Below are 26,940 nucleotides of genomic sequence, written 5' to 3'. Positions count from 1 at the left end.
ACAAAGAAAAGCAGCAAATCTCTCTGAGAAGCTACAATTAGCTAAAAGTATTGCGCTTTTGCTTGAAAATGGACTAAATGATTATCAAAATAGACGTGAATACATTTTCAATTTGAATTAACTGACATATTCTTCCAGCTGTGATATTGTTTTTAATGTCCTGACTTTGCGTTTAATGTAGGACATTGTATTATTTACTGTAATCCATCAGCTGATTACTATCCAGTTCACAGTGTCTCGGTGAAAAGCAGACGCAGACACGAGGTGCTCTTGACGCAGCTCAAACACGAGCAATCCGTAGGGAACGTGCTCTGCAAACTCGAACCCTGACGGAGGCAAAACAGATGACTTCATAGATGTTTTGTACAGAACTTATATATAGAGCAGCCGCTCGGTCATTAATCAGCTCTTGAAACATATCTCTTTAAAGTTCTGAGGTCCAGAAGCACACCATAACACTGAGCGGCAGCCAGCTGTGTGAAGCGGCTCTGTGTATACAGAAGCATAGTGTTTGGGCAGCCATCTCCAAAACAAGGGAGGAGTGTGTGACAGTGAGTTGAGGAGATACACATGCCCTGGGTGTGCATCAGCTGTGCTGCGACTGGGCTCCTCTCCTTCTTGGGTGCTGTTTGATGACTACTAGGGCTCCTTTCAGCTCCACTGCACAGCCCTCTGTCAAGGGCTGTAAAGCAGAGTGGAAAATCCCCTTCAGCCTGCAGAGTTAGTTTTGGCTGTGCTCTCTGTTCCACATCATTGTCAGTGCATTTGGTCGGCTCCTTATCATGTAAACAAATGTAGCTGAGCTTATACATCATGCACCTATGGAATATCTTATAGTGCTTGATGCATTTCCTGTTGCACCAAGATGAAAAGCTATTTATGCTACACTTTTATAGTCAAAAATAAACCAAGCAAGGCATTTAAACATTTGCATTTTGCATTTAGATAACTTTTTTTTCTGTGTTTGTGTTCCTGTAGGTGAAATGGAGTGGAAGTCAGGCAGAGTACAGTCTGGAGGGGGAGTTTCCAGAGATGCTCTTCACCATCAGCAGAGAAGGAGTCATTTATCTCAACGCCCCTCTGGACCGAGAGACACAGGACCAGGTCTGTATAACTGCAAGCTAAACATCTCCAGCACCCAATAACAAATGTCAGTTTATGATTACACCAAAACAATAGGACAGGAGCCTTTATCTCTTGTGTTTCTATGTGTTTCACATGCGACAATAAACGAGTGCAGCTGTCCCATAATACTAAGTTTGCTCAGATTTAAAGGCTCATTATTTCTCTTATTTCTCCTCTTTAAAACCAACAGAACCACATGGTATATGTTATGGTGCATCTAATGTGGATTTTTAAGTCATTTTCAGCAACCGGAAGCTCGCCAATATAAAAAAATATGACAGAATTAAACATTTTCTCATGTTGTTCATTAAAAGAAAACTTCTATTTTAATTATCTTTCCTCCTATTACTTACAGTCTATTGATCTTTTAATTAAGAGACCCTGGAAACATTATTGCAACAAAGCTGAGCACAGTTAAACCAAACAGAGGTAATTAGGCATACAATACAAAACCTGAAAAGCACAGTTATGTTCCTGGAACATATTCTAAAAAGATTATAATATGAAGTAAAAAGCTTAAAGCTTTATTCAAATCTTGTGCACTCTAGGCTAAGTGAATGATCACCATTGTGGTAGGATTACAACATAAAACCAACAATTTGTTTGTACTTTTCTCTTGAGTCTTTCATACTATTTGAGCTCCTGAGAGGTTTGAGCGCCTCGCATAACAACACAGAGAAGCTGAGCGACATCAGAGGATGTTAATAATGGTTAAACGTGCTTTTGGCATATTGCCTTCTCTGTCTTCTGTCGTGACTATTTAATGAAAAGGTTCAGAAGACATTAGCTTTTTACTATTTTTCTACCAGTAGTGATGGAAAGGGTTGCAGATGCACATTTCCCTCTGAAAATGATTGATGATCTGCAGAAGCGTTAAAGAGCTACTAAATGTCAAACTTCTCTGGTCTGAAAACAGCTCCATCAATCAGTCTGCGTCCTTCATGAGTGATGGTGCTGATGGAGTCTTTTCACATCGTAAGCTTTGTGCTCTAACCTGCCAGAGATGCAGAATGATGAACGCCTATTCAAGCTTGTTGTTTCTCACTTCCATCCGTCTATTTTGTTTACCAGCCAGAATAAAATGTTGCGTTTCTGCAAACCGGAGATATATTGCACTTCTAAACTGCTGCAGCTGATTCTCATTCTTCACTCGTCCTGTCAGGACACCTTGGGTTCAAAAAAAACTTGGTTAAGTTTAGGAAAAGATTGTGGTTTTGGTTCGAATAAGTACATTTGTTACGCAACTTTCACACAGGACAGGAACGGGACATGAGCCACTTTTATCCAAAGTTATGCATATCTGCGAGTTTATGCAACGCAAGCAAAGATCTAGTCAAAAGACAACACATGAGTAAGTGCCATGGAGTTACAGCTCTGGAAAAAATGAAGAGACCACTCTCACAAATGTTTCTTAAATCAGCATCTCTACATCTATGGCAGCCGGTCCATTCCAGTGTTTGTTTGATTCCAACACAAGTCTCCTCATTCTCCTTAATGAGACACTGATCTGGTGTCTGAACAATATATGCATCGTATAGAGCCACTGAAGGGTACCAAATACCTTTCATATGAATGTATCTGTGGATTGCAGAAATGGACAATGTCTACCTTTCCTTTGTACAGGATCCTATCCCATCATGCAATGGGCTAACAGTCTAGCAGTGTACTGCAGGACTGGTTTATTCTTTTACCCTCCTGTTATGTCGCGGCTGAAATAGACCCATTTTAAAGTTTAAAAATCTAAAAAAAATAGTAAAAAGTATTTTTTTGGGGATGAAACTTCTTCGTCTTGGCTTTATAAGTATAATCAACATATACATTGAAAATGGTTCATTTCACATAGGAATGTCATGTATAACCATTGTATTTTATATGTAGGTCTTTCCAATGTACATAAAAAGTTTTAACATGCATTTTTTATGAAAAAAGAGTGAATTATCCTCATTGAACCGTGATCTGTGAGAGGTAAAAAAAAACACCATTGCACTAAATATTGATTGAAATTGTTAGTAATGGAGTTAATGATGAAATAGAAACAATGTTTATTGGGATTTTTTGGTTTCTGACACTTTTGGATAATTAAACATGCCCGGGATCAAATTGACCCACGAAAATGATTGCTGTTCCTGAGAAACGAACATAAGATGAGGGTTTATTTCCAACTGTAACATTATATGAGTATAAGCACCATAAATATGATGATCCACAGAGTCACAATGATGTCAGGACATTATGCTTCTCATCATCCTACTAGATTTAACAGTGAGCGACAATTTGGAGCAGTGCTGTTTGTACTATTGCACTTGTGTGTACACTGTAATAAATGATTCTGTAGTCATTTCATTTTACTTAATATATTTGATAAAATGTATTGAATATAAATGTGTCCTTGATTTTGAGGCAGTTGTTTAAGTAACTTTGATATAAAACGTTTGAGATAGAATTTAAATCAAGAGAATTTTGAATGAATCCAACGCAATAGATTTAGTCCATTTTTAATTGACAGGCACTTCCTGTTAAATTGTTACTAACTCAACTTGTAACGTAGTTAGATTAAATTAATAATATTGCGTGCAATCTGTTGCCTAAATTGTATTGAGAAGCTATTGTTTATCTTTTTTACAGTGTATGTTGTACTTGTATTTTATATATTTTGTGTTATACTACTGTCTGCAAATCAAATTACCCCTCTGGGACATTAAAGTTTTACCTTACCTTACCTTACAATGTAACTGGTGCACCACACCAGTTGAGCAGATAAGTCGAGCCACTGTGTTTCTTTGATATTCTCGAGGCAAACCTTGTGTTTGTCTTTCTGCCTCGCCAGTTTCAGATCAGCATTGTGGTCGAGCGTCCAGATGGCAGAGAGATTGCCAAGCCTGTGGAGCTGAGGGTGATGGTGGGCGACGCCAATGATAACAGACCCACCTTTCCACAGGCACAGTACCATACTGTGGTCAAGGAACTGGCTGCTCGAGGTAACTGATGGTAGCTTTTTATGCATTATGGGGTTTTTTGGCAGCCTCGAAAAATATTTGGAAAATGTTTTGTGTGTCTCACTTTTGCTACTCCAACATGTGTTAGGAAATACGATCCAAAGCTTCCCTGACTAATCATTTTACAGTAGGATATTTATTTATTGCATAACAGAGGTGTTAAAGTTAAAATCCAAAGCAAAACAAACATGTTTTAGTGTTACAACTAAGTCTCAGTACCTTTTTTTAATTTTGTAATTACTGGGAAAGTTAGGGATCGTCATACAAAAACACACTGAAACACCTCAATAATCCTTTATTTACTCTGTAATGTCACGTTTACTCAATTATGGGATTCTTGTTTCACAACAAGGCAGAGAAAACATTGGCCAGTGGAGACGTTGCAGTGATGAAAGAGCGGAGAGTGCCAGATACCTTTTGTGAAAGCAGATTGGGATTTTTGCCAGGACGCTGAGGGGGAAAGCACCCTCGCTCATAAAAAGCACATGGTGTGTTGTGACCGGTCCCGGCATAAAAGCTTTTTTGTTGATGCTTTAAAACGCTTGATTCTGGGAAAGGAATTAGACAGGACAATCTGTTAATCTAAATGGAATTACTGAGTGGGGATTAAAATGGAAAGCTATTGTTAAATCCCTCCTCCTCTTTATTCCCGTTCAGTGTGCTTTGTGACTGTAACTTTGCAGAGAGAAAAACATTTTCGATTTTCTCTGGCTGTATTACAGAAACGCTTTCTTCAGGAAATCAACATAAAAAAGGAATTAAAGGAGAAAGATTTTGCATAAAAAGTCATGTTATATTTATATCCCGAGACGTCTTTTGTCCATGAATCAATTAGATGCTGTTGAGGTCCTTCCATTACTGTTCTTTTTTGTTTCTTTACTGTTTCCTCAGGGACAGAAATCCTGACGGTGCAGGCAGCCGATAACGACGATCCCAAGACAGACAACGTGCGGATCTTCTACCGTTTAGTCGGACAAATTCCAGAGAGTCCTCGTGCCCTCTTCAGAGTGGACCGGGACTCAGGGGTCATCTCTGTCCAAGCAGACAGTATGGAGGGCACAGCGCCTCAATACACCCTCACCATCACCGCTGAGGACGCTAAAGGTGACTTTGGAAATGGAATTAATGCCATTTTAACCGTGACTTCCCTCTTTAAATGTATCTACTGCTGAGGATATTACATTGGGAGGAATAGAATTAGAATAAAGGTTGTTTTTGTTTCTTTTTGTTGTATGAAACTAGTGCAGTGCCCGTAGGAAGTATGTATTCGTATAGTTGGAGATTAAGTAGATTTTTCAATTATGGCCAAATTAGGTTGTATGTTGATATTCGCTGGAAACTATTTGAATATTATTGGAAAATTGAACCTTGTAGCGCACTTTAAAACTCCGAAAGATAGGTAGGCTAAATAGACTTACAGATGAGTCAGGCGTGTAAATCCAGAGTGAATTGTGTTACTGACCAGGTGTAGGCCTATCACACAATGGGGCGGAGCTCCCCTAAAAGGCGTCCGATCGGAAACAGTGCAATGCACATCATTATTCACATCCTACGTAAATGATGATATTTTGAAAAAATAATTCAAAAATCTTCAAAATCGAGGATGCACACATTCGTGCCATGCGCAGGCCACATACGAAATCTTAGGTCAGTCTGACTAACGGTCAACGAGATATGCCCTAGACACACACACACACACACACACACACACAGACGCTTCTTGCTTTTATAGCTAGATGACTAGAAGACCAGTATTGCTTTATAGGTACCCATAGAACAATATACCCATTTTGATTCAGAAATCTTGAGGTAACCCAGACCAGTTTTTCCTTACCAGGATCAAACCGAACATTGGAGCATCATTTAGACCAGAGGTAGGCAACCTGCAGCTCCAGAGCCCCATATGGCTCTCCAAGCCATCTGCAGTGACTCCCTGTGGGTGTGACAAAAAAAAATAATGATTCAAAATTTTATTTTTCATAGGTGTAGGCCCAAAGCAATTTGTATTCCTCAATTGTAACAATATGTAGATTATATATGGCAGTAAAATCATTTTAAAAACCTAAAAAACAAGACAACAAAACAAGTTTCCCTAGCTAGGCTAGCTTTCGATTCCAAATCTCCTGAGATATTTCTTCGGTTTCCAGCCGCTGATTTGCACTTGGGTCCTCGCTGCACTCTGACAAAATCATATAAATAAAAGCTCATTATGACCTAATATTATTGTTGGTAGGCTAATTTAGATTTAGTATGCTGTTTATGTCCTAACGCTCAAAATGAGGTATGTGGCTCCATTTCACCATTTTTTTCCTTCCAGACAAGAACTTATGACATGGTGGTACCATTTAATTTAACTAGTTTCATATAAAATCTGTGATCTTCAATGTATCTTTAAAACTCAGCCTGCTACAGTCTGGAACTTTTATTTTGGGTAATTTTTTAATGTGTTAAATATTTCAAATGAATTGCAAAAAAATGAATGCATTAAATAAGTAAGTAAGTAAGTAAGTAAGTAAAGTTTATTTATATAGCACTTTTCACAGATAAAATCAGAAAGTGCATGCAACAGGGAGCCAGTGAAGAGATTTCAGGATACTGTTATCAAATAAGCCACTATATTTTATTTATGACATATTCTTGAAATAACAATGTCATTATTTAAAGTATAAGATAATGCAATAGTTGGATGATATCTTTGTACACAAACAAAACCATTATAAAACAGATGAAAAGACAGATTTCTCCTGCTTCCTCCCTTTTATACCATATTATGTAGACAAATATAAACACACTGTGTTGATGGATGAAGTATCTGTGCTTTGGTTCTCTGTGCTCCAGCTCTGGGGCACCAACAAATAAGAAAAATTCAATTTGTGAAAGAAAACTAAATTAAGTATTCCAATGAAAATAGTGCATCCTTAAAATAGACCTTACAGGGCCTGGCTTCCAATTACCAGCCCTGTTATTTAACTGGTGATGGCATAGACTACACAGCCAATTACAGTGTCCATTAAATGTCAGTTTTAATGAAGAAATGGCTGGAAATCAAGCTGTAATCAAGCTGAAATCAAGCTGCGAGCTGCTGGAAGGACATTAGGGATGCCAGTAAGAAAGCAGTAATAAAAATTAAACAATTCTAAAGCTCTTATTATACCAGGGTGTAACATGATGTACGGATGTGACAAACAAAAGTCTATGAGCTTTGTGAGTCAGTAGCTTCGCTGGCACTATGGCGTCCAGGGGGATGTACGTGTGCTCGCCTCTGGGGTGACAGATGATGTCATCTGCATGACTCATGCATCAGGTTGTGATGTAGGCACGATGAGGTACTCGCTGTTCCTTCAGCATATTGTATTTGTGTGATGTGTTGACCCTGAGTCACTAACAGATGCTGTGATGATGTCCATGGCAGGTCTCAACAGTTCGTGCACTGTGGTTGTGACGGTGCAGGATGAGAACAACAACCCGCCCGTCTTCTCCCAACATGAGGTACGACAGCACAACAACACGTCTGACGGTCGGCTCAGGACGTCATAAACCATACATATATCTTTAAAAAGGCTTTTCAGGCCATCATAAGTGACTATTGGACTGCGGACTGTGAAGCCGCTCTGCAGGTCACTGATTTAATATTCCTGGCGGGGAACTAGATATGCCCTCTAATCTCAGGCTTATAGCGACGGCACCATGTTATTGGAGGAGTTTTATTCAGTTCTTTGTACTCAAAGTGGACTGTGTTGTTAGAGTTTAATCTGATAAAGCTTTCTTTGGAGAGTAGTTTCCACTCATTTATTTATAGTGAAATCTTCATGGCCACACAGTGACACTCGAAGCTATTAACATGTGTGAAATGATGTAAGAATTGTTGTCGTCATAGTTAGAACAATGACACAGAAGTGTCTGCATCAGATGGTTCTTTGTTTCAGCAGCTTACTGGTGTTGAATCGACACAAGAGAGTAGTTAAAGTGGCTCTCCAGCGAAAATATTTTAATATTTAATATAGACTCCCTGCTTGAAAGGAGGCTGTAAAAAGGTTTTTATTATGAAGAACAGCAGCTGTGGTCAGAGCAGAGGTGAGACCAAGTCATTGCTTTGCAGGTCATAAGTAAATTTCAAGTCTTTGTACTCAAATCTCTAGTCAAGACTGACAAGGCCCGAGCCTTAAAGGTTGAGTTATGAGTCCTAAACAAGTCATAATGTGCTCTTCACCAAATGTAAAGCCAATTTAACAAAATAATAACAACATATTGTCACCCTGTTAAAATAATCGCCTAACTTATTTTTTCAAGTTTTGCAAGACACACAAAAAACTTCACCAAAAGTGTAACATATGACATTTATTGATCATTTCACTGAAAAAAGGATGTCACAAAGGATGGCTATTGGCATAGTAATAACATAGTGTAAATTATGTAACTTAAGATAAATAAATGACTTAGGCAATTTTTTGAACATGCCTTTGTGACTTAAGCAAGATATGGTTACACTTTATTTTGAAGGTGTCTACATAAGAGTCACACAAGCCTGTCAGATACATGACATGACAAGGATCATGAGCATTAATGTTACTTCAAAGTGTCATTAATGTTCATGACACATCCCGTGTCATGTTTATGACATGCTCATGTCACTCTTATGTAGACACCTTATAGTAAAGTGTTACCAATATTAGTGTCAACAATAAAACACTGATAAACTAAACTGATAACTAAACAATCTCCCTCTAGCTCTTCTTTGTTGGGTTCTTATCTGATGCCTAAGAATGTGGCAAATTGTCAAAGAAGTGATGATCTTAAAGGGGTAAAATCACATGATCTGATCAACTGAGGATGTAGGCGATTTTACCATAGGTGGCCGGCGTCATGAGGAGATGATTTAGGCAAAAAAACAAAACAATTTTGACAAAAAATGACTTAGGCGATTATTTTAACAGTGTGACGATATCATTTTACAAAACGGCAATGTGTATTTATTTGTTCTTAATGGTTTTCTTCTGCAACTTAATTTGATGTTGTCCGACGGGTTCAAACAAAGATGATGGGGACTTAAGTGTTGACTTAGTGGAAGTTAATAGCGTTAGTAGATTCGAGAAATGAATAGATTTGTGATACACTTTTTTTAACATCATTTTTAATCTTTGGGGGTGGAGGAAGGTATTAAGGGTCAAGACAAAAGGCTCGAAGTTCAAGTCAATTTAGGAGTCACTGATCGAGCTTCAAAATAGTGATGTGAATCCAAGCCATGTGAAACGAGTCCACACATCGAGTGTATTCATGTTAATTCCAATACATTCCAATGCTGACAGGTTTCACGGCAGATAAAGGCAAAAAAACATCGACAGAAGATTCTCTGTGCTGATGTTTTCACTGTAGAAAACAAAAACACCTACACAAGTTTCTTGAAGCACTCACAGCATAATCTGCTTCTCAATATCTTGTTTACATGACAGTTGAGACCCAAATGACTTTGGGTGTTTATGGTAACCAGTAGTGGGGTCCCTCAGGGATATTTAGGAACCATCACTGCCAAACATCCCTTGTTTACTTCTGATTCAGGACTCTCATTCCCATCTCTCTGTCTCCCCTCGTTTCATGTTGTCTCCCTGCTTTTAGTTGATTTTAGAATTAGAGGTTAACAATTGTGTTAATCCAGCAATTACAATACAATAACAAACCATCTTTGGGAACTACCGCCAACATCTATCTTTATCTTGTGACGATCCAGTTGGTTATTAACGCTGCAGTCAGAGGCCCAGCATGAAATGTGACAGTGGTTTCCCTCATTTTGGCGCAGCTGCTGGTATGAAAAGAAAAATGTTCCAAAGATAGGCAGTTACAGAGAATCCCCTCACTTTCCACCCACACTGTGGCGCTTAATAGAAGAGCGAAAAGCGACGAGGGTGGGGAGCTGCATGGGAGAGCCGTCATGCTGTGATAATGGGGGACCGGTCTCTGTCAGACCACAGTGACACTGGAGAGCTGTGCAGACATTATGAGCTGTGAAGGAACATTTTATTTTGGGCAAGAAGAAAAGGTGCTGCCTTTGAATCTAACAGCGGAAATTGGCTTCGGATTGAATATCCAGCGTTTATCCGACCAATAATAGACAGTTTTCTATTTCAAACATTGCTAAATGCTTATTTTCAAGCTGTCACAAACAGTGCGCACTGGCTCAGATAATCACCACACACACACAGACACACAGACACACACATACGAACAGCGAGGTGGAAAATGCTCTTGAGCAGGTCACGCCTGAGAAGTGCAGCTTTTTCCATGGTGATGTGAAGGCAGGGCTATGGGGGGTGATGTGGGAGACGAGTGGTGACAGGGCCGGGTTCAGCGACCTTGTGGATGGGGCAGCCAGATCAGAGGCATGGCTGCTTCACTAGAGGACATCTGTGAGTGGCAGATTAAACGGCTGTCCAAACACACAGAGGTGTGTGAATGAAGGTTAGCTAACACCGCGAGGACAAGAGGGGGCAAATGAACACTCAGCTGCAGGCCTGAGAAAATGTACCTGTTACTGATATAAATATTTCACTTTATTATTTCATATTTAATGCAGCTGTTAAGGCAGAGTCAGTAGAGTTTGTTGATAATTACATTTTGGAAATCTAAAGATGAGAAATTCAGACATTTTTGAATTGTCATTATTCAATAAATCAGGAACAATATTAGAAAAAAAAATCCCGGTAGGAGAGGATGCACTCTGGTCGCCGCTTCTCCAAACCGAGCCGAACCTCATCAAAAGGACTAAAACTTTCCTTTTTAGCAAAGAGATGGTTTCTAGATTGTGTATATGTTTGTATGTATATATATATATATATTCCTTTCCTCTTCTGTTTTTAGCTGTTTTTATCGCTTAATCTGTAGCACTTTGAAATTTCCTTTATTCTAAATGTATGATAATTATTATTATTACTTGCTATGACATTATTATACATTATCATACATAATATATACAATTAATAACATGTATACTTATTCTAGAAATATTCCAGGAAAGAAAAGAATAATGAAAAATAAAATCGATAGCTAAATAAACGTCCATTAATTTAAATAAATATAAATAAAAAATAAATTTAAATAGTTTACACCTTTTTTTAAATCACCTCCCACATCATTTTCTGCATTATTTGTTCTGTAAAAATAGCATCTGTGCATGAAAATATACCCTGATGGGAAGATACTAATATGTCTGTGAGAGGCAAATAATATCAGTCAACCGATATATTTGTCACACTCTCTTTACAATGATTAATGAATTTTAATGAACAGTGGACAGGGGAGTGGGTGAATGAGAGGGGGTGAGGGAGTGAAATGCATAAACACAGTCTGTGTGTGTGTGTGTGTGTGTGTGTGTGTGTGTGTGTGTAGTGAAGCGTTAAGTGTGAATAAAGTGGGAGATGTGGTATTTCCTTCCTTTGCTATCAGTCAATCATCAAAGAGCTAATAAGATAACATTTTTTACAGTAATGCATTACTACACATTTGCATTTTTTTCGTAGGAGTGTGTTAAATGAATGGTTTGGTAATCATACATTTCCTGTCTCCATCGTGTCAGTACGGGCCCTTTCACATTCCAGAGGACGCTCCAGTGGGCACCACAGTCACAGCTGTGCTGGCGGGGGATGCAGATGTGCGAGGGGGAGACAGCTGGCAGGTGGACTACCGTTTAGAGTCTGGAAACGAGGAGGAGGTCTTTACATTAGTGACGGACAAGCAGACCAATGAGGTGTCACTCATCCTTTCAAAGGTAAACAACCTGCGACCTCTCTGCACATTTCACCTCCATATATCAGTTATTTACTATCAATCAATCAATCAGATTTTATTTGTATAGCACTTTTCAGAAATGTAACATAAAGTGCATCACATAAAAAAGGAGAAAATAATAATAATAATAATAATAAAAAACATAGAAATAAGCAAAGACCCTCTGCCCATCCCCAACCCTCCACCCCTGACCCTCCATCCCATTAAAAACAAAGCACAAACTGAGGAAGCTCCATCTCAACATCAAGCAGTGAGGAAACACTGGAGGCAGGTTAGAAATTAATTTAATAAAATAAATAAAAGGTAAGGTAAGATAAAATTAAATTAAAAAAAAACAAAAAGTAAATAATAATAACAATAAAAAGTAAAAAAGATGAAAACAATAAATAAATAATTAAAGTAGAGCATGATAAAAAAATATATAAATATACTAATAAATAGTAACAAATAAATAAATAAATAAAAGAGAACATGTTGTAACACTATGATACATGAGCATAAAAATCAAGTTTTACTACTTATAAACAGATCAGCTAAAGATTCCTGTCAACCTCAAATTTAACTGATACGTTTATAATTTTATTCATCCCGTTTTCTGCACAAATATTAATGTCAAGGACAATTTTTTGGCTTGTCCTCTGTGTCTGTGCAGCCCTGAGGGATCATTCAGCAACCGGCCGTATCGAAATATAAGTCACATTAACTTTTAAGAGGACGTGGTTTTAATATGTGAGGTACGGGGAAAAAAAGGTCGGAAAAGAATATTCCAATACGCCAATACTTCAGTCTGACATGCTTCAAATAAAAAGAGTCCAGATGACAGTGGAATGTTTTAGCCCAATAATCTCTGCTATCCCCGGGGCAAATCACCCTTCGCTTGCCCCCGTATAATCCAGCAGGACGTTTTAGGGATGCATGAGGGAACGAGTGTGTCTCTCTATGTGTGTGTGTGTGTGTGTGTGTACTCTAATGGTCTGCTCTCTGTAAGTGGGCCAGGCAGGAGACAGTCTATTATTTTCAACCTCTCTGTGGGAGTTGACGAATGTGATTGAACTGTGAGCCGCACAAAGCAGGAGAAGTCTAAAAAGCTAAAAATGGATTCCGTATTATTTCAGATTAACACACGAGGACTTCTGTTTCTTTTTTTAGAAAAGATATAACACAGAACAAATTCTCGTCCCTTTGAGCAGCTGTGTTTAAAGCTTCTATAATATGAGATTTCACTTACTTACTGGTGCTTATTTAGCTCACTTTAGCAGCAAAATAAAGATGAAATCCTTCAAAAGTTAAACCACAGTGGATTATTTGAACAAATCCTTTAAATTCATTGTGTAAGAGTGTGAGGTCAGCGCCAGAAGGCAGACACATTTTGTTATTAGAAATTACACACTGTTCACAGCCCAAGTGAATAATTAGATTGTGTGAGCAGACACTAATGGCAGTTTACCACACAGGCAAGAGGCTGCTGATTGAGGTAAACGTATAATGAACAAGGGGAAGTGAAGGGAATCTAATCAGGATGAGGACAACCGGAGACGTTAGACATTACAGCAAATGTAAAACCATTTTGTTAAAGAAAAAAAAAGAAACTTCATTGACGTCTAAATGAAATGAAGCTTGTTAGAACAGTAATGTTTGCCTTTAATCAGCCAATTCATAGTTATCACCCCCCAAAAATCTTAATACATATTCATCCATTATTAACTACAGGTGTGAGTCATCAGTTTAAAGTGCAAATCTTGTAATGTAAGAAATATGATTCATCTGACAATGATGTTAAAAGGAATAATGGTTAAACTTTAATTACTTTAATGAATGTGATTTTTATTACAAAAGAGATTTGTTATGTGCTTCATTTTAACTTGGACAAATTAATTAAAGCTGAATAATGGATGAGCCAGGAGCACAGAATAAGCTTTGAATAAGTGTTTTTTTTAAGAGAAGACAGGTAGGCAAAGGTTCAAGAAGTGTAGAGAGACGTCATTACCTGTTTCTGTATTCATTCAACCAACAAAATTACTCATGTTTCTGTATTCAGTTAGAAAAATGAAGTAAATGACTCATGTTAGATTGAGCAAATTATGTATTTTCTAACCTAATATTGATTAGCAATGCATTTTTTATGCCTTAAAAGCATCAATTGATTTAATATAGGCATATCATTATTTATGAAACATATTTCCACATCCTCATCCTGATTTTCAAGAAACATAATGACCGACATGTCAATTTCAGGTCTAAGAAATATCTGTTTCCGTCACAATATTTGGTCTTTTAGAAAGTAGACCAAATAGATGGTTAATTTCATAGATTAGTTTGATAATTGAGTATCTTAAGGAGCCTAACATTTTTTTTTATAGACACAAAAATCTGATTTAAAAGGAAGTTTAAATGTAAAACGGCACCTGTGTTGTGTGGAATAATGTATCTCATGTAATGGTAGTACAGTTATTTTAGAGAGAACATAATTAATATTATTGAATCTAATGGCTACGTAAATGTCAAAGGACTCACCGATAGTATCAAACCACCTGAATTAGCTTTCTGGTTTGCAACTTTTCTTTTTTGGTTCACTCTCATTGCTCTCATGGTGCTGTTTTCAGCTCAATAGCTAAAAAAACAAACATTTTAACTTTTAAACCCCAACATACACAAGCTGCTGACCACCAAACAGCAAACAGATAATTTTATCGACCAGCTGGTGAACTAAATGAAGCATTAAGCAAACAGAAGAGTCTGATATTTCCATGAGGAGATGGTGGTGACCCAAAACAGAGCTAAAAGAGAGTGAATATTGAACTTAAATTCATCAGGTGACCACAAACATGACTCCGAATTACTGATAATGTTGCTCCATATCTACTGGATGTGTAAATAAGCAACCATTTGTTAAAAGGTTTGCCATATCAACTTTAAAGGTGATTTTTTCTGCTATTTTCTGCTATTAGCCCCCAAAAAATCTGTTCTTGCAGGTGAAACGAAAAAATGACTATAAATGTAATTTATTTTACGATAAAGAGTAAAAATAAAAGAACAATCAGATTAATACTGTTGTTATTTTAATTATAATTATGTTCATACATTTTGGGTGCAGTAAAAGTGGATAAGGTTGATAGTCACGGTTCACTGATTCATATTTCAGGGTAAAAGATGAATAAATTAAAAGTAGTATCACCATGTGATGACTTTTGAGTAATGAAGTGGTTCAGATGACTTCAAGCCTCGAGAGAGTCGTGCACATGTTCTGGTGCACTGAGTCGTTTGATGCGTCACTTCCAGTCAGCGGCTGTACTCATGCACCCTCCAATGTCTGCGATTCTTCTCCCTGGCAACACAGACGCACGCCTGCCTGAGCAGCATGATGTCAGGCAGTGCTGGCTTAATAATGTCTTGTTTCATGGGAAGACAAAAACACATTTAATGGGTAAAACCTGACAGCAAACACAAGCTGCGGGGTTCAGGAGATTGTATCAAGATGATAAAATGTGTTAGAGATGAAGAGAAAATAATATGGTTTCTACGCCTCTTAAATCTGTGAAATCTTTAAATGCATGACATGTATTAAAATAATTTAAACACTATCATAACTGCAGTTAATATTTCCATACCTCCACTTAAAAAAATACATTTAATCCTTTGAACAAAGGCACAGTTACTTTTTTTAGTGTCTAGATAACAGTAATCCTTCCACCTGCTACTCCCAATTTTGCTCCAAAACGATATAGAAGTTGATAGTTTTTACACTCTTTCACAACAAAGAGTTTATATATTAAATACCCTGCAATGCAACATCATTTAATGTATTTTTTATGTCTTCTCAACAATGTATCAAGCTCAAACAGTGTCTTTATTGCATTGTAACTTACTGTACAGTTGCTGCTCTCAGTGGACCATCATGGAAAATGTTTCATTTGTGACAGTGAATCAATTGGCTCGTCTCCCTGTGACCAGCGTCTGGCTCATATTGGCAATACAGCAAAACACTGCCAGTAATCCAGTTTCCTTGGAAGTGAGATAAAACGGCTCTACTGTGTCCTGACCACATGCTGGTTTTCTTTAACGTGTGGGAGTTTCACTATCAGAGCCTCTTTAAAATGTGCTTGAATCCAAAGAAAATCAAATACTTTTCTTAGCTTTATTTCAGTTGGTAATACCATCAAAAATTGAAACCTATGGTGATGGAGAGCATGTGGGAAAAAAATGTAGATGCAGATATATCTCATCATACATCAATCATTTTAGGAGAATTTGTTTCCCTTTTGCGTAAGTTTGTGTCTGTATGTGTGTTTCCACAGGTCTTGGACTTTGAGCGTGAGAGTGAGTACATCCTGGTGCTCAGCGCTCAGAACCCAGTGGCTCTGGTCCGGGGCCGATACGGACCTGCATCCACGGCAACCGTCTCCATCTATGTCGATGATGTGAACGAAGGTCCGATCCTGTCTCAGAGCCATTACGAGGTGACTGTCAGGGAGGGTGAGGAACCGGGGCGCGTTATTGCCACCATCCGAGGTTACGACCCCGATTCTCACCCAATCAGGTAATGCCTGATTTAATGCCTGGTACAACTTAAGGCACATTTGTTTGGACAAATATATTGATAACATCAAAAATAGCTCATAAGAGTTTAATTTAAAAGCTGATATCTAGACATTTTCCATGGTTTTCTTCATAATGATTTTGGTTATTATCAAATGTCTAGATATCAGCTCTTAAATTAAACTCTCATGAGCTATTTTTGTATGTCATCATTATATTTGTCCAAACAAATGTACCTTTAGTTGTACCAGGCATTAAACTGAACAAGAAATTGAAGAAAAATGGTGGTCTAATAATTTTTTCCGTGACTGTATATAATAATCATCTACTCCCACACTTGTTATTTTTACAGAATTGCACGTTTGTTTTGTTGTGTGCAGATATTCTCTTCAAGGAGACACCAAAAAATACTTTTCAATCGGGAAGTATTCAGGGGAACTGAAGACGGTGCAGGCCTTGGACAGAGAGGAGAACAGCACGTACACCATGGAGGTCATTGCAGTGGATGGACGTAAGTTCCCTTTTATTATTATAAATGATGAAACGTTTGATTAATGAATCATTTCCAGTTAATTATTAAATTACCAAGATGTTATTTAAGATTTAAAATCTTAAAAATACTATTCGGTTTGTGGATTTAAAAACATGTTCTCTTAACCCATTTAGGCCTAAAACGCCTGGAAAAAATACCTGTAAAACCTATGGGCGATTTTAAAATAACCCCCTAAAACCTGAAGTTTTTCTGGAAATTGTGTCAACACCTACTAAATAATAGATTTTTCAGCCTCTGTAGCAGATAGAAATTAAATTCAACAAGTATTTGAGAGCTTATACCTGTGGCTTTCATGAGAAGTTGAGTTTATTTGTCCAAACCTTCAATAAAGTATTTTTTTTTTTTAAATCAATGTGTTGCATTGCGACACTCCCACATGTATTCTGATGCATTTCATTGACCAAAAAAAGGTGGAAAAAACAAAAAATACTACAAAATGACCTATCCGCTTTCCCAGCTTTAATGGTAGAATAACGCAACAGCGACCCCGGTTCAAATGGTAGAAATGTGGAAATGCTTTCCCGGCTTAAATGGTTTAAATCTTTATGTAACTTAAAATCTCTGATTGTTTTGCACATCCAGTTAGTTGACACAAGCATAAAATGATAAATAATGCACATAAATAAGGATAGAGAGTCTCAAAGAAAGCAGTTTGAGCACAAGAGAACAGAAAACAACCCAAACAACCAGCAGTGAAGGTTAGTTAAGGTGAAGACTGTACTGAGCTGCTGGATAATCATTCAGAATAAAATGCAAAGTGATGTTACTAGGTGATGAAGCTGCAGCACCTGGCTCTGTTTGCTCTCTTTCTTTCCTACATCTGTTGTGTTCCTCTTAGGAAACTCTTCCTTATCTGCTTCCACCCTGGTGACCGTCCAAATCCTGGATGTGAACGACAACAGCCCGGTGCTGGTTGGAGACTACTCCTGGAAGTACCTGTGTACGCCTCGCTGGGAGGACCAGGCTCTGGTGCTGGCCTCCCGGGACAGCGACGGGCCTCAGCACGGAGGACGACTCAACTTCTCCCTGCGCAGTGACGCCACAGTCCGACGCAACTGGAAGCTCACACCTATTAACGGTGAGGGGGACCCAGATGTGGTGAATAGAGTGGCCATTTCCTTCACATCAAAAAGGAGGACACTTTGCATACACGGGACACGCAAGCAGATATTTGTTTGGTATGATCCGGTTTTAAGCAGAGTAGTACTCCGATTAGCTCGATGCTTGTCAGTGCTAGCATGTCTCTCGATAGCTGCTTTGCCTTTGCTGCTCACATCTGCATCGCTTCCACATAATGTACAAAGAAAAATGAAACTCATCCCTCTTACGTATTGTAACAAACCTGTGTTCTCTTGCCCATTCCGGTTTAAAGGAGGTCTTTCGCTTTGGCATTTTCAGACTTTCAGTCGCAGAGAGCTTGATTGACAGCCTGGTTGTAGCTGGCATGAGTGTTGTGGCAAATCAACACATGGCTCATTTGAATATTCAAATGAGCCATGTGTTAATAGGTCACCACATGAAAATGTAACCAATGAAATTACTTATTTTGACACAGCTTTTTTTGACACACATTTTTAGCCAAAAACTAACAAGGTAACGTGTCAAAAGGAGGACAAATGAGCATCCGGCTTAAGGTTGCGCCTGCAGCCGGACAGGGCATTTAAAAGCTGGACTGTCCGGCCTAAAGCCGGACGAATGGCCACCCTAGTGGTGAACCCAGTTGACCCACAGAGTTAATCTTATGATTCACAGTTAGAAGAGAAAACGGTCAAGTAAGGTCACTATGCTATCCTGAGCTAATTTGCTATCCTGAGCTAATTTCTAATAATAATAATAATGATAATACATTTTATTTGTAATGCACTTTACATTAAAGGAAATATCAGAGTGCTACAGGTTAAAAGCATAACAGTCTAATTATAAAAAGGATTAAAAAGGATAAAACAGCTAAAAACAGAAGAAAATGTGTACATATATATATACATACACAATCTAAAAACCATCTGGATGGGAAGAACCAAAGGTTTTGCTAAAAAGGAAAGTTTTTGTCCTTTATTAAAAGTGTCTATGGACTGTGGTGCCCTTCGTTGATTTGGAAGGCTAAACAAGCTGAACCAATGATTCATTCAATGAACCATTTTCAAGTGACGCCAACAACAGCTCAGCTTTTCTTTTACCGCACTGTCAGTCAAAATGTTGGATTGTTGTTGTTCGGTTGGATGCACAAACTGAAAGATAAACAAGCCTGGGCTGTGTTTCTGCAAAATCAGAAACCCAGAGAGGAGGAGATTGGGGATTTGGGCAATAAGATGTGCCACTGTCCCTGGCAAGAGGGGTGCTAGCTGCTATACTGAAACTAAAACTGACAACCCGTACAACCGACATCAAGCTAGCCGTCTCTCGCATCTGCATGGTCAAACCAGCTCATTTCACTGAATCATTTTAAGACATTACTCTACAAGCGACATAACTACTGACAGGACTCCAGTCTGCTCTGTCTGTCTCTAATTTATGACCACTGAGATTTGACGGACGGCTAGCTTGATTGCATTAACCAACGTTAGGAAGCCTTTGCTTTGCCTTTTCTCTTCCCAAACAACAGCATTAATAAACCATGCAGAGTGTAAAAATGTAAGGTTATGCTTTCATTTCATCTTGGCAGCAGTACAAGAGATTAATAGAGATATAGCGTTATGTAGCTAAATATTGCTACGTAGCTAAGTACAGCTCCAACATGAACGTAGCTGATTGAAATACCGCAGTGAGTGCTGGATATGGGTCACACATATCTGTAGGACTTTTAGTTAGTTCAGCTCAGTACATATTTGTTTTACTTTTTTGAGAGATGATCGTTAGTTTCATAAGATAAAAAATTGACAGGTTTGCTCGGTGGCTCTATGGAGTTCCTTCCCGCCATGTTAGAACAGTGTTTTAGCTTCCAGGTCTGCACGTAAAAAATACATAACTTCAATAAAAACTGCAATGCACGTAACAAATTCTTCCCAAGTATATTGATCTAATTTCTAAAAGGTATCTTATTTCAAGACATCTTGGAAAGCAAACGATCACTTATTCCATTGGCAGATGTGTTATTACAAGCACCCTCATATTAGTTGTTTGTTTTTTAGTTATTTTTCGAAGTGGCATTTTCCCACTGTATGAAAAAGTCAAAGTGTACACATTAATAATAATTGTGTTTCAAGTATCAATTATGCTCAAGTACTCTGGTCTGATTCTGAGTGCCAACATGCTCTCAAAGCCAGAGCGCTGCTAAATGGATGTGTCAGCCCGAATCAGAATCCTAAAATTCATCACAATTATAACAATAAAATAATTTATTTCTTTTATACGGATAACTTTATACATTATCCTCTAGCTTGAGATTTAAGATTGAAATGCAGCCGCTGTGTCTTCTAGTGTGGTCCAATTAAACTGCCAAGTCGACTTTCATAAGTATTTTTGAATGATGTGGAGAGTGAGGAAGTTAATTTATCTGAGCAGACAGGTTGATAAAGGCTGTGCAGCGGGACATTACTTTTCAAATACAGCCTGTGGACACAGAGTTTGCCACTGTGTGGTAAATGTTTACTTACTTTGACTTATATGAATTGAAACAGGTGATATATGAGGACAGATAGTCAAAGAAACAAAATGATCTCGCCCTGAAAATGTGAAAATTGCCTTGTTCTATTTTCTTCCTGCATAATTTCGTGAAGGGAGGTATAACTGCTACTGTCGGGCTTATTTAATTCAAACTATTCACTGCAATGACGTCTGCCATTAAGTCATTCAAACAGCTCAACCACTTCCCTCTCAGGTTTTTTTTATCTCCCTTTTTCACTCCCCTGTTCCTGTTGGTATTGATTGAAGCCAAGCTGTAATTATATCTACTGTGTAATTTCTTTGGCGTCACCGCTGGGTTCCTGCCAGCTAATGGAGGCTAAAAGAGGAATGTCCCAGAATGCTTTGCACCTGATCGCAGCCAGTAATGATCGTACTAATAAAACGTGTACTTGTGCGAGTATAATGTCAGCTGTAGCGTTGCGTGACATAACCTCTCATGAGAACACGTAACTGGCAGTTCTTTTCAACGTAGAAATCAGGCTCTTTTTCCACTTGTGTCCACTCTTAATGGTCATAGCACTACGGAGTGAAATGTGAAAATCATCTCAACCAGTTCTGGGTAGGCAGACTCAACCTGGGAAAATGTCACATAGGAGGTGAAACAGTGCAGATAGAGGATGAATTAACAGCATGTACAGCTCTCGTTTCCCTGCCTGACAAATGGAGCATGAAGGGGATTGATGGTGAGGTGCGAGTGCAGAGTTTAAGACCCTCAGATAAGGGTTCAAACAACTTGATAAAACGGTTCTCTTTACGGGACGGCGGTTTTACGTCACGCAGCCAGGCGTGTATGTTAGACTGATTTACAGAGATTAGATAAAGAGTCACACACTCCAGACCACTCCATGCACAGTCTCTCTCAGTCAGCGTGTTGTGTAGTTATGCAGCTGCATGCATGTATGTCTGCTTGATTCTTGTTCCTTTGCTAGGACAAACTGCAAAGCTATACATGTTTGAAAGATTGACCAGTGTTGCAGTTGACTCGTATAAAGCATTTGTTTTAAAGGGCTGGTTTGGATTTATGGAAGCGAAGTTGTATGAGGTACTTATTCATAGTCAGTGTATTACGTACAGTATTGGCTGTCAGCACGCCCCCAGTTTGGAGAAGCAGGCAGGAGTACTGATATAGAAGCTTGGCAATGTATGGCTGTGGATGGTCTCATAGAATAGAATAGAAAATAATAGAATAGAATAGAACATCTTTATTTGTCATTATGCAATGCATAACGAAATTAAGTGCAATACTCAGTGCAGGAGCACACAAAAATGTACTATGTAAGAACACAAGTATAAAACATAAATAAAGCATTATACAACATATTTAAGCTCCCTAAAGACCAGTTTACATGGAGGGGAGCTGAAGCCATTCTCTATGCTCCTGTCAAAGAGGTGTCCACCAGACTCCATTGACAGAAACAGTAATTTTATTATTATTTATTTGGGGGTTTTTAAAGGGTCTGTAAGTCTCTTTGGATAAAAGCATCTGCTAAATGATTAAATGTAAATGTAAAATGTAGTTCTGCACAGAGAGTGATGCCTTTTTTCCCTTATGAGCAGACATTATGAAAACAATATTGTTATAAATGTGCAATCTCAATCCACCAAATGTAAGTACCAGGCAGCACACACATATTAACCTAAAGTCATCAAAAGAAGAACAGATTCAGTTGTGAATTTGCACCTTTTTTCAGCAGGCTGGCAAGTTATCATACTGAGCTTTAATGATAAGTAAATGTATTAAAAATGTCATAAAAAACAATAATTATTTGTGTCTGTAGCAATGCCAGAAATGGCCTATAGCAACCTTTAACTCATCATTCAAGCAAAATGTGAAAATCTCTTGTCCAATGTGTCATTTTTTTTCACAACAAGACATTTTTATATGTCATTTCTGTGTTTCAGATACTCACACCAACCTGTCGTTAAACATCCCATACCTGGCCCCGGAGGTCTACACTGTGCCCTTCACCATCTCTGACAGCAGCTCTCCTCCCAGGAGCACCTTCATAAACCTGCCAGGTAATGCCGACTCTCCTGCTGCTGAGCTGAAACGGACACACGGAGGTTATGGGACACAAGCGTCGGAACAATCAATAGAGATCAACCGCCTGTGTGTGTGTGTGAGCCAGCTCGTCCTAGTAATGTTCTTGTTTAATAATGATGCAATGGAGCTTTACAAATGATTTTTCCAGGCTTGTGATTACACAGCTCCCTTAAGAGTGTGCTCTGCCCAATACAGCCTGCTGACACCTTATATACATAACACAAAAGGTTAGAATAAACTGTTTTTAAGGTAATCATGGGGGTCGTTGTTGTCTCCGGTTTTCATATATGATATATACATCCATATGTTCTAGCAGGTAGACATTTAACACCTTTAACCTGTTAAATGTACAGAACTTAGATTTTTTTTAATGTTTTCATTATTTCAGTGAGTATTTCCTGTTTAGTCAGAAATTCTCTGCTGTGTGATGTGAAAAAAGCCCTTATCTGTGACTTGCTTTTGTTCTCCTATTAGTGACAGTGTGTCCCTGTAACGTCAGAGGGAACTGCAAAATGGCAGCCAAGCAGCTGCAGGGCATGCCAACTATTCAGTCTGCAGTGGGGATACTGCTGGGCACCTTTGCAGTCATAGGTAAGCACAGAGGCTTCATTACAAGCTTTATAAAAGTAGTACTTGGTTGACTCTGCACAGTAGTTGTACTGGACTGCATTGGATTTTTTTAAAGGTTTTATGATACTGTCCTTATTTATTATAACTAGAGCATAGTAGTAGTAGTAGTAGTAGTGCCCTTAGGAAGTATGTATTCATATTGCGATGCGAATTGTCATTTGGCCCAACAACTCCGTGCAGCGATAGCGTTGGCTAATGCCTCTTGCTAGTGTAACCTTAAATAACACAGAAACGCTATCTTTCTGTCCATATTATGCTTAGCTGTCAGTTAATAAAGTTTTCAATCGATCAAACTGATGCGTTAGAAAGGGCTTAAATCTCTGCTTAGCATGCTAATTGTGAGATAGCACATTACGCAGTACGCTGCACTAAAAGTACATTAACATGAACACAATTAGCTGATACTATATTGCATGTAAGTATCTCATATCAAATGATTATGGGCATTACGCTAAGCAACATGAATGTCATCCCTGAATTACATAGTAATGCATCAGAAGTGAATAAAGCTAAATCTCCGCTTAGCATGCTAATCACGAACAGAATTTGCACATTGCATGCAGACCACTACAATGTCTGCAACTCCATAAAACACTTACTTTTATAAGGTACCACACCATCCAGCACATACACAATGAACATTGATATTCGCTGGAAACTATTCGAATATTATTGGAAAATCGAACCTTGTAGCATACTTTAAAACTCCGAAAGATAGGTAGGCTAAATAGACTTACAGATGAGATGAGTCAGGCGTAGAAATCCAGAGTGAATTGTGTTACTGACCAGGTGTAGGCCTATCACACAATGGGGCGGAGCTCCCCTAAAAGGCGTCCAATCGGAAACAGTGCAATGCCGCAACACGTCCTACGTAAATAATGATATTTTGAAAAATGAATTCAAAAATTTTCTAAAACGAGGATGCACACCTTGCCATGCGCAAGCCACATACGAAATCTGAGGTCAGTCTGACTAACGGTCAGCAATATATGCCCTAGACACACACACACTCACACACAGACGCTTCTTGCTTTTATAGATGGATTTACGGAAAAATAAGAAATAACATAGTGATGTTGATGAATATCTAATGTTTTTTCTGTTCTTTTAATTCCAGGAACTATTCTCATTGTCGTGTTTGTGAGGCTCTCCTACCAGAATCCCAAACAGCCGAGTAAAAATAACCAGGAGAGAGTTCCTCTGAAGATTTCAATTTAATTAGGATGAAACTGTGATACTGTCTGTCCTGCTCACTGCTTTACAGGGCACTGACTTCATTAAGTGACTGTGAGGGTCTAAAAATAAATGTATATTTTTGATTTGGATCAAAGTTCAGATGTACACAAGAAAAATTACAAGATATTTTAGCTTAGTCAAGATGTGTTAAATGTCTGTTAAATGCTTAGGCCTGTGCCTGGGACATAATAATATTGACTTGTGTTTTGAGTTTGTCCTTTTTTTATTGCTGTAGACCTGTTACTTTGGTTCAAAATGGTGCATATTGACTATAATAGTACTACTGTAGTATAGTATGAGATTTTGAGAATAAATCATAATACTAGAAGAAAAAGAGTTGCTATATCTTGACAAATAAAGTTGTAATTTTTGAACAAAAGTTGTTTGTTATTTTAAGGACAAAGTCCTAATATTTTGAAGTCATAATTAATAAAAAAAAGTCATAATATTTCAATGTTTAAGAAGCTTCAACTTCTCAAGATATAGCAACTTTTTTCTCATTATTTTTTCTCAAAATCCCTTTTCTCTAACCTACTTCTTCTTGTAATTAGCACTGCATGTATTTGTTTTTAATGTATCCTATACACACACGGTCATTTAAATAGGATGTTATCACCATGATTCTTAATTATAATAAATTATTCCTGAAGATTGATGTCAAACCATAAATCAGAATAAACATTCCTGTTAATGCTAAAAAATAATTCCGTCTAGTTAAACACATTGATTCAGAATTAAAACATGTTGCAAGCACCATAACTGTATACTTTTATTTAACTTCAAATCTTCACAACTATACTTTTATTCTATTCATTCCAAGCAGGTATACCTGTATATAAGCTGTGAACCTCTCAAACCTGCAGTGATGGATTCACTCATTCACTTCAAATCTCTTCTTTTCTACCTGCTTTTAATCAAATGAGACAGCCTGAAATTGTCCTAATTGCATTAGCAGAGCGTTCCAGTCTCTTTGATTATGGCTTTATAAATGCTGACCCAGATGACCTTACAGGCAAGCAAAGCTATTTTTAGACCAAAGTGTTTCTATAAATAGCTCAAGAATTGACGGTCCACTGAATGACACTGTGCGTCCAACGAGCTAATCACCTCTCACTCACACAGACAAAGCTCTGCTAATTAAATAGATGCTATTGACTCACCCATCAGTTCGTTAATTTTGAAAACGACTGTGAGGACAGAAAAGGTGCAGTCACAAAACTGTTCCTCTCACAGGCACCATATTTAAAAGTAATCAGTCAGAAAAAAAATAATCTGAAAAGTTGTAAAAAAAAATATTAGACCACCCTTTTTCTTCAATTTCTTGTTCATTTTAATGCAATAATGATAACAACAAAACTAGCTCATAAGAGTTTTATTTCAAAGATGATATCTAGCCATTTTCCAATGTTTTTCTTGATAATAACCAAAATCATTATCAAAAAAACATGAAAAATGGCCAGATATCAGCTCTTAAATTAAACATTATAAACACAATATCATTATATTTGTCCAAACAAATGTACCTTTAGTTGTTCCAGGCATTAAAATAAACAATAAACTGAAGCAAACAAGGGTGGTCTAATAATTTTTTCCATGACTGTATGTCAACATTTTAAATTTCAACCGTTGATTCCTCTGTATGCATCGACGAACCCACTGACAATTATATAAAGTGACTGTACAAGACATTTCCAGCATGAGGGGGGAATCGGAGAAAGCTACATCAAACAAGCCAGATAAAGACTCAAATTAATTTCTCAGGAGCTGCAAAACCAGAGCTAAAAGACGAGTGAATACCTGTCTTATATTTGCCAAGTGGACAGAAAAAAATCCAATAAGTCGACAATATTGCTCCATGTCTGCTGGATGTAAGCCTTTGCTAACCTGTAACTTGATAAGATGATTGTGCAACAGCTTTCTGTCTTGTAGTGCCCCAAAATCCATAAATGTAGCTTTAAGTGCAACATAACAGCTCTTTAACTGTGACTTTAACGTAAAGCCAACCCAAACTTAGACTGATGGTTTATGTGGCTCTGTGTCGGCGACAGCTTCATGATTTTGGGTTGTCTTTCCATCCTTCTGTCGTCATGTTTCAGAAAATGTCATTTTGTGTCATCAATGTGACCTCTCGCCCGTCCCATTCCAGTGAATAACTTACAAACGCCTCGAGGGAAATTCCTCAAATTTGGCACAAAAGGACACTCAATTTTGGAGGTAAAAGCCAGCAATGACTGAATTTCCCACTAATGTTCAATAGGATAACACAATGATCTGATGACATTTTATATCCAAGAGGTCAAAGGTCATCTTCACTATGACATCATAATGTTCTGCAAAAAACAGTTTCTGGCAATTATTCAACGTCACATCTCGGGAACAGAAGGGGAGATAGATACAAACATGACACACATAAAAAC

At 37.9% G+C, this 26,940-nt stretch overlaps 1 protein-coding gene across 1 annotated transcript in view; it reads left to right on the top strand.

Moving 5' to 3' along the window:
- cdh16 (cadherin 16, KSP-cadherin) overlaps window positions 1-24,717 on the top strand; it is a 34,581-nt gene extending 9,864 nt beyond the window's left edge. The window contains exons 7-17 of the mRNA XM_059355450.1: window positions 979-1,104; window positions 3,953-4,103; window positions 5,013-5,225; window positions 7,534-7,610; window positions 11,689-11,880; window positions 16,196-16,437; window positions 16,817-16,947; window positions 17,828-18,067; window positions 22,516-22,632; window positions 23,132-23,248; window positions 24,405-24,717. Of these exons, the coding sequence (XP_059211433.1) occupies window positions 979-1,104; window positions 3,953-4,103; window positions 5,013-5,225; window positions 7,534-7,610; window positions 11,689-11,880; window positions 16,196-16,437; window positions 16,817-16,947; window positions 17,828-18,067; window positions 22,516-22,632; window positions 23,132-23,248; window positions 24,405-24,505 (1,707 nt within the window). The 3' untranslated portion in view covers window positions 24,506-24,717. The remainder of the gene's footprint in view (window positions 1-978; window positions 1,105-3,952; window positions 4,104-5,012; window positions 5,226-7,533; window positions 7,611-11,688; window positions 11,881-16,195; window positions 16,438-16,816; window positions 16,948-17,827; window positions 18,068-22,515; window positions 22,633-23,131; window positions 23,249-24,404) is intronic.
- The last annotated feature ends 2,223 nt before the right edge of the window (window positions 24,718-26,940 follow it).

This window comes from Centropristis striata, chromosome 2, assembly GCF_030273125.1.
Source record: "Centropristis striata isolate RG_2023a ecotype Rhode Island chromosome 2, C.striata_1.0, whole genome shotgun sequence".
Lineage (NCBI taxonomy): Eukaryota > Metazoa > Chordata > Actinopteri > Perciformes > Serranidae > Centropristis > Centropristis striata.
The sequence above is the reverse complement of the archived record's forward strand: the minus strand, read 5'-3'. Positions and strand labels throughout refer to the sequence as shown.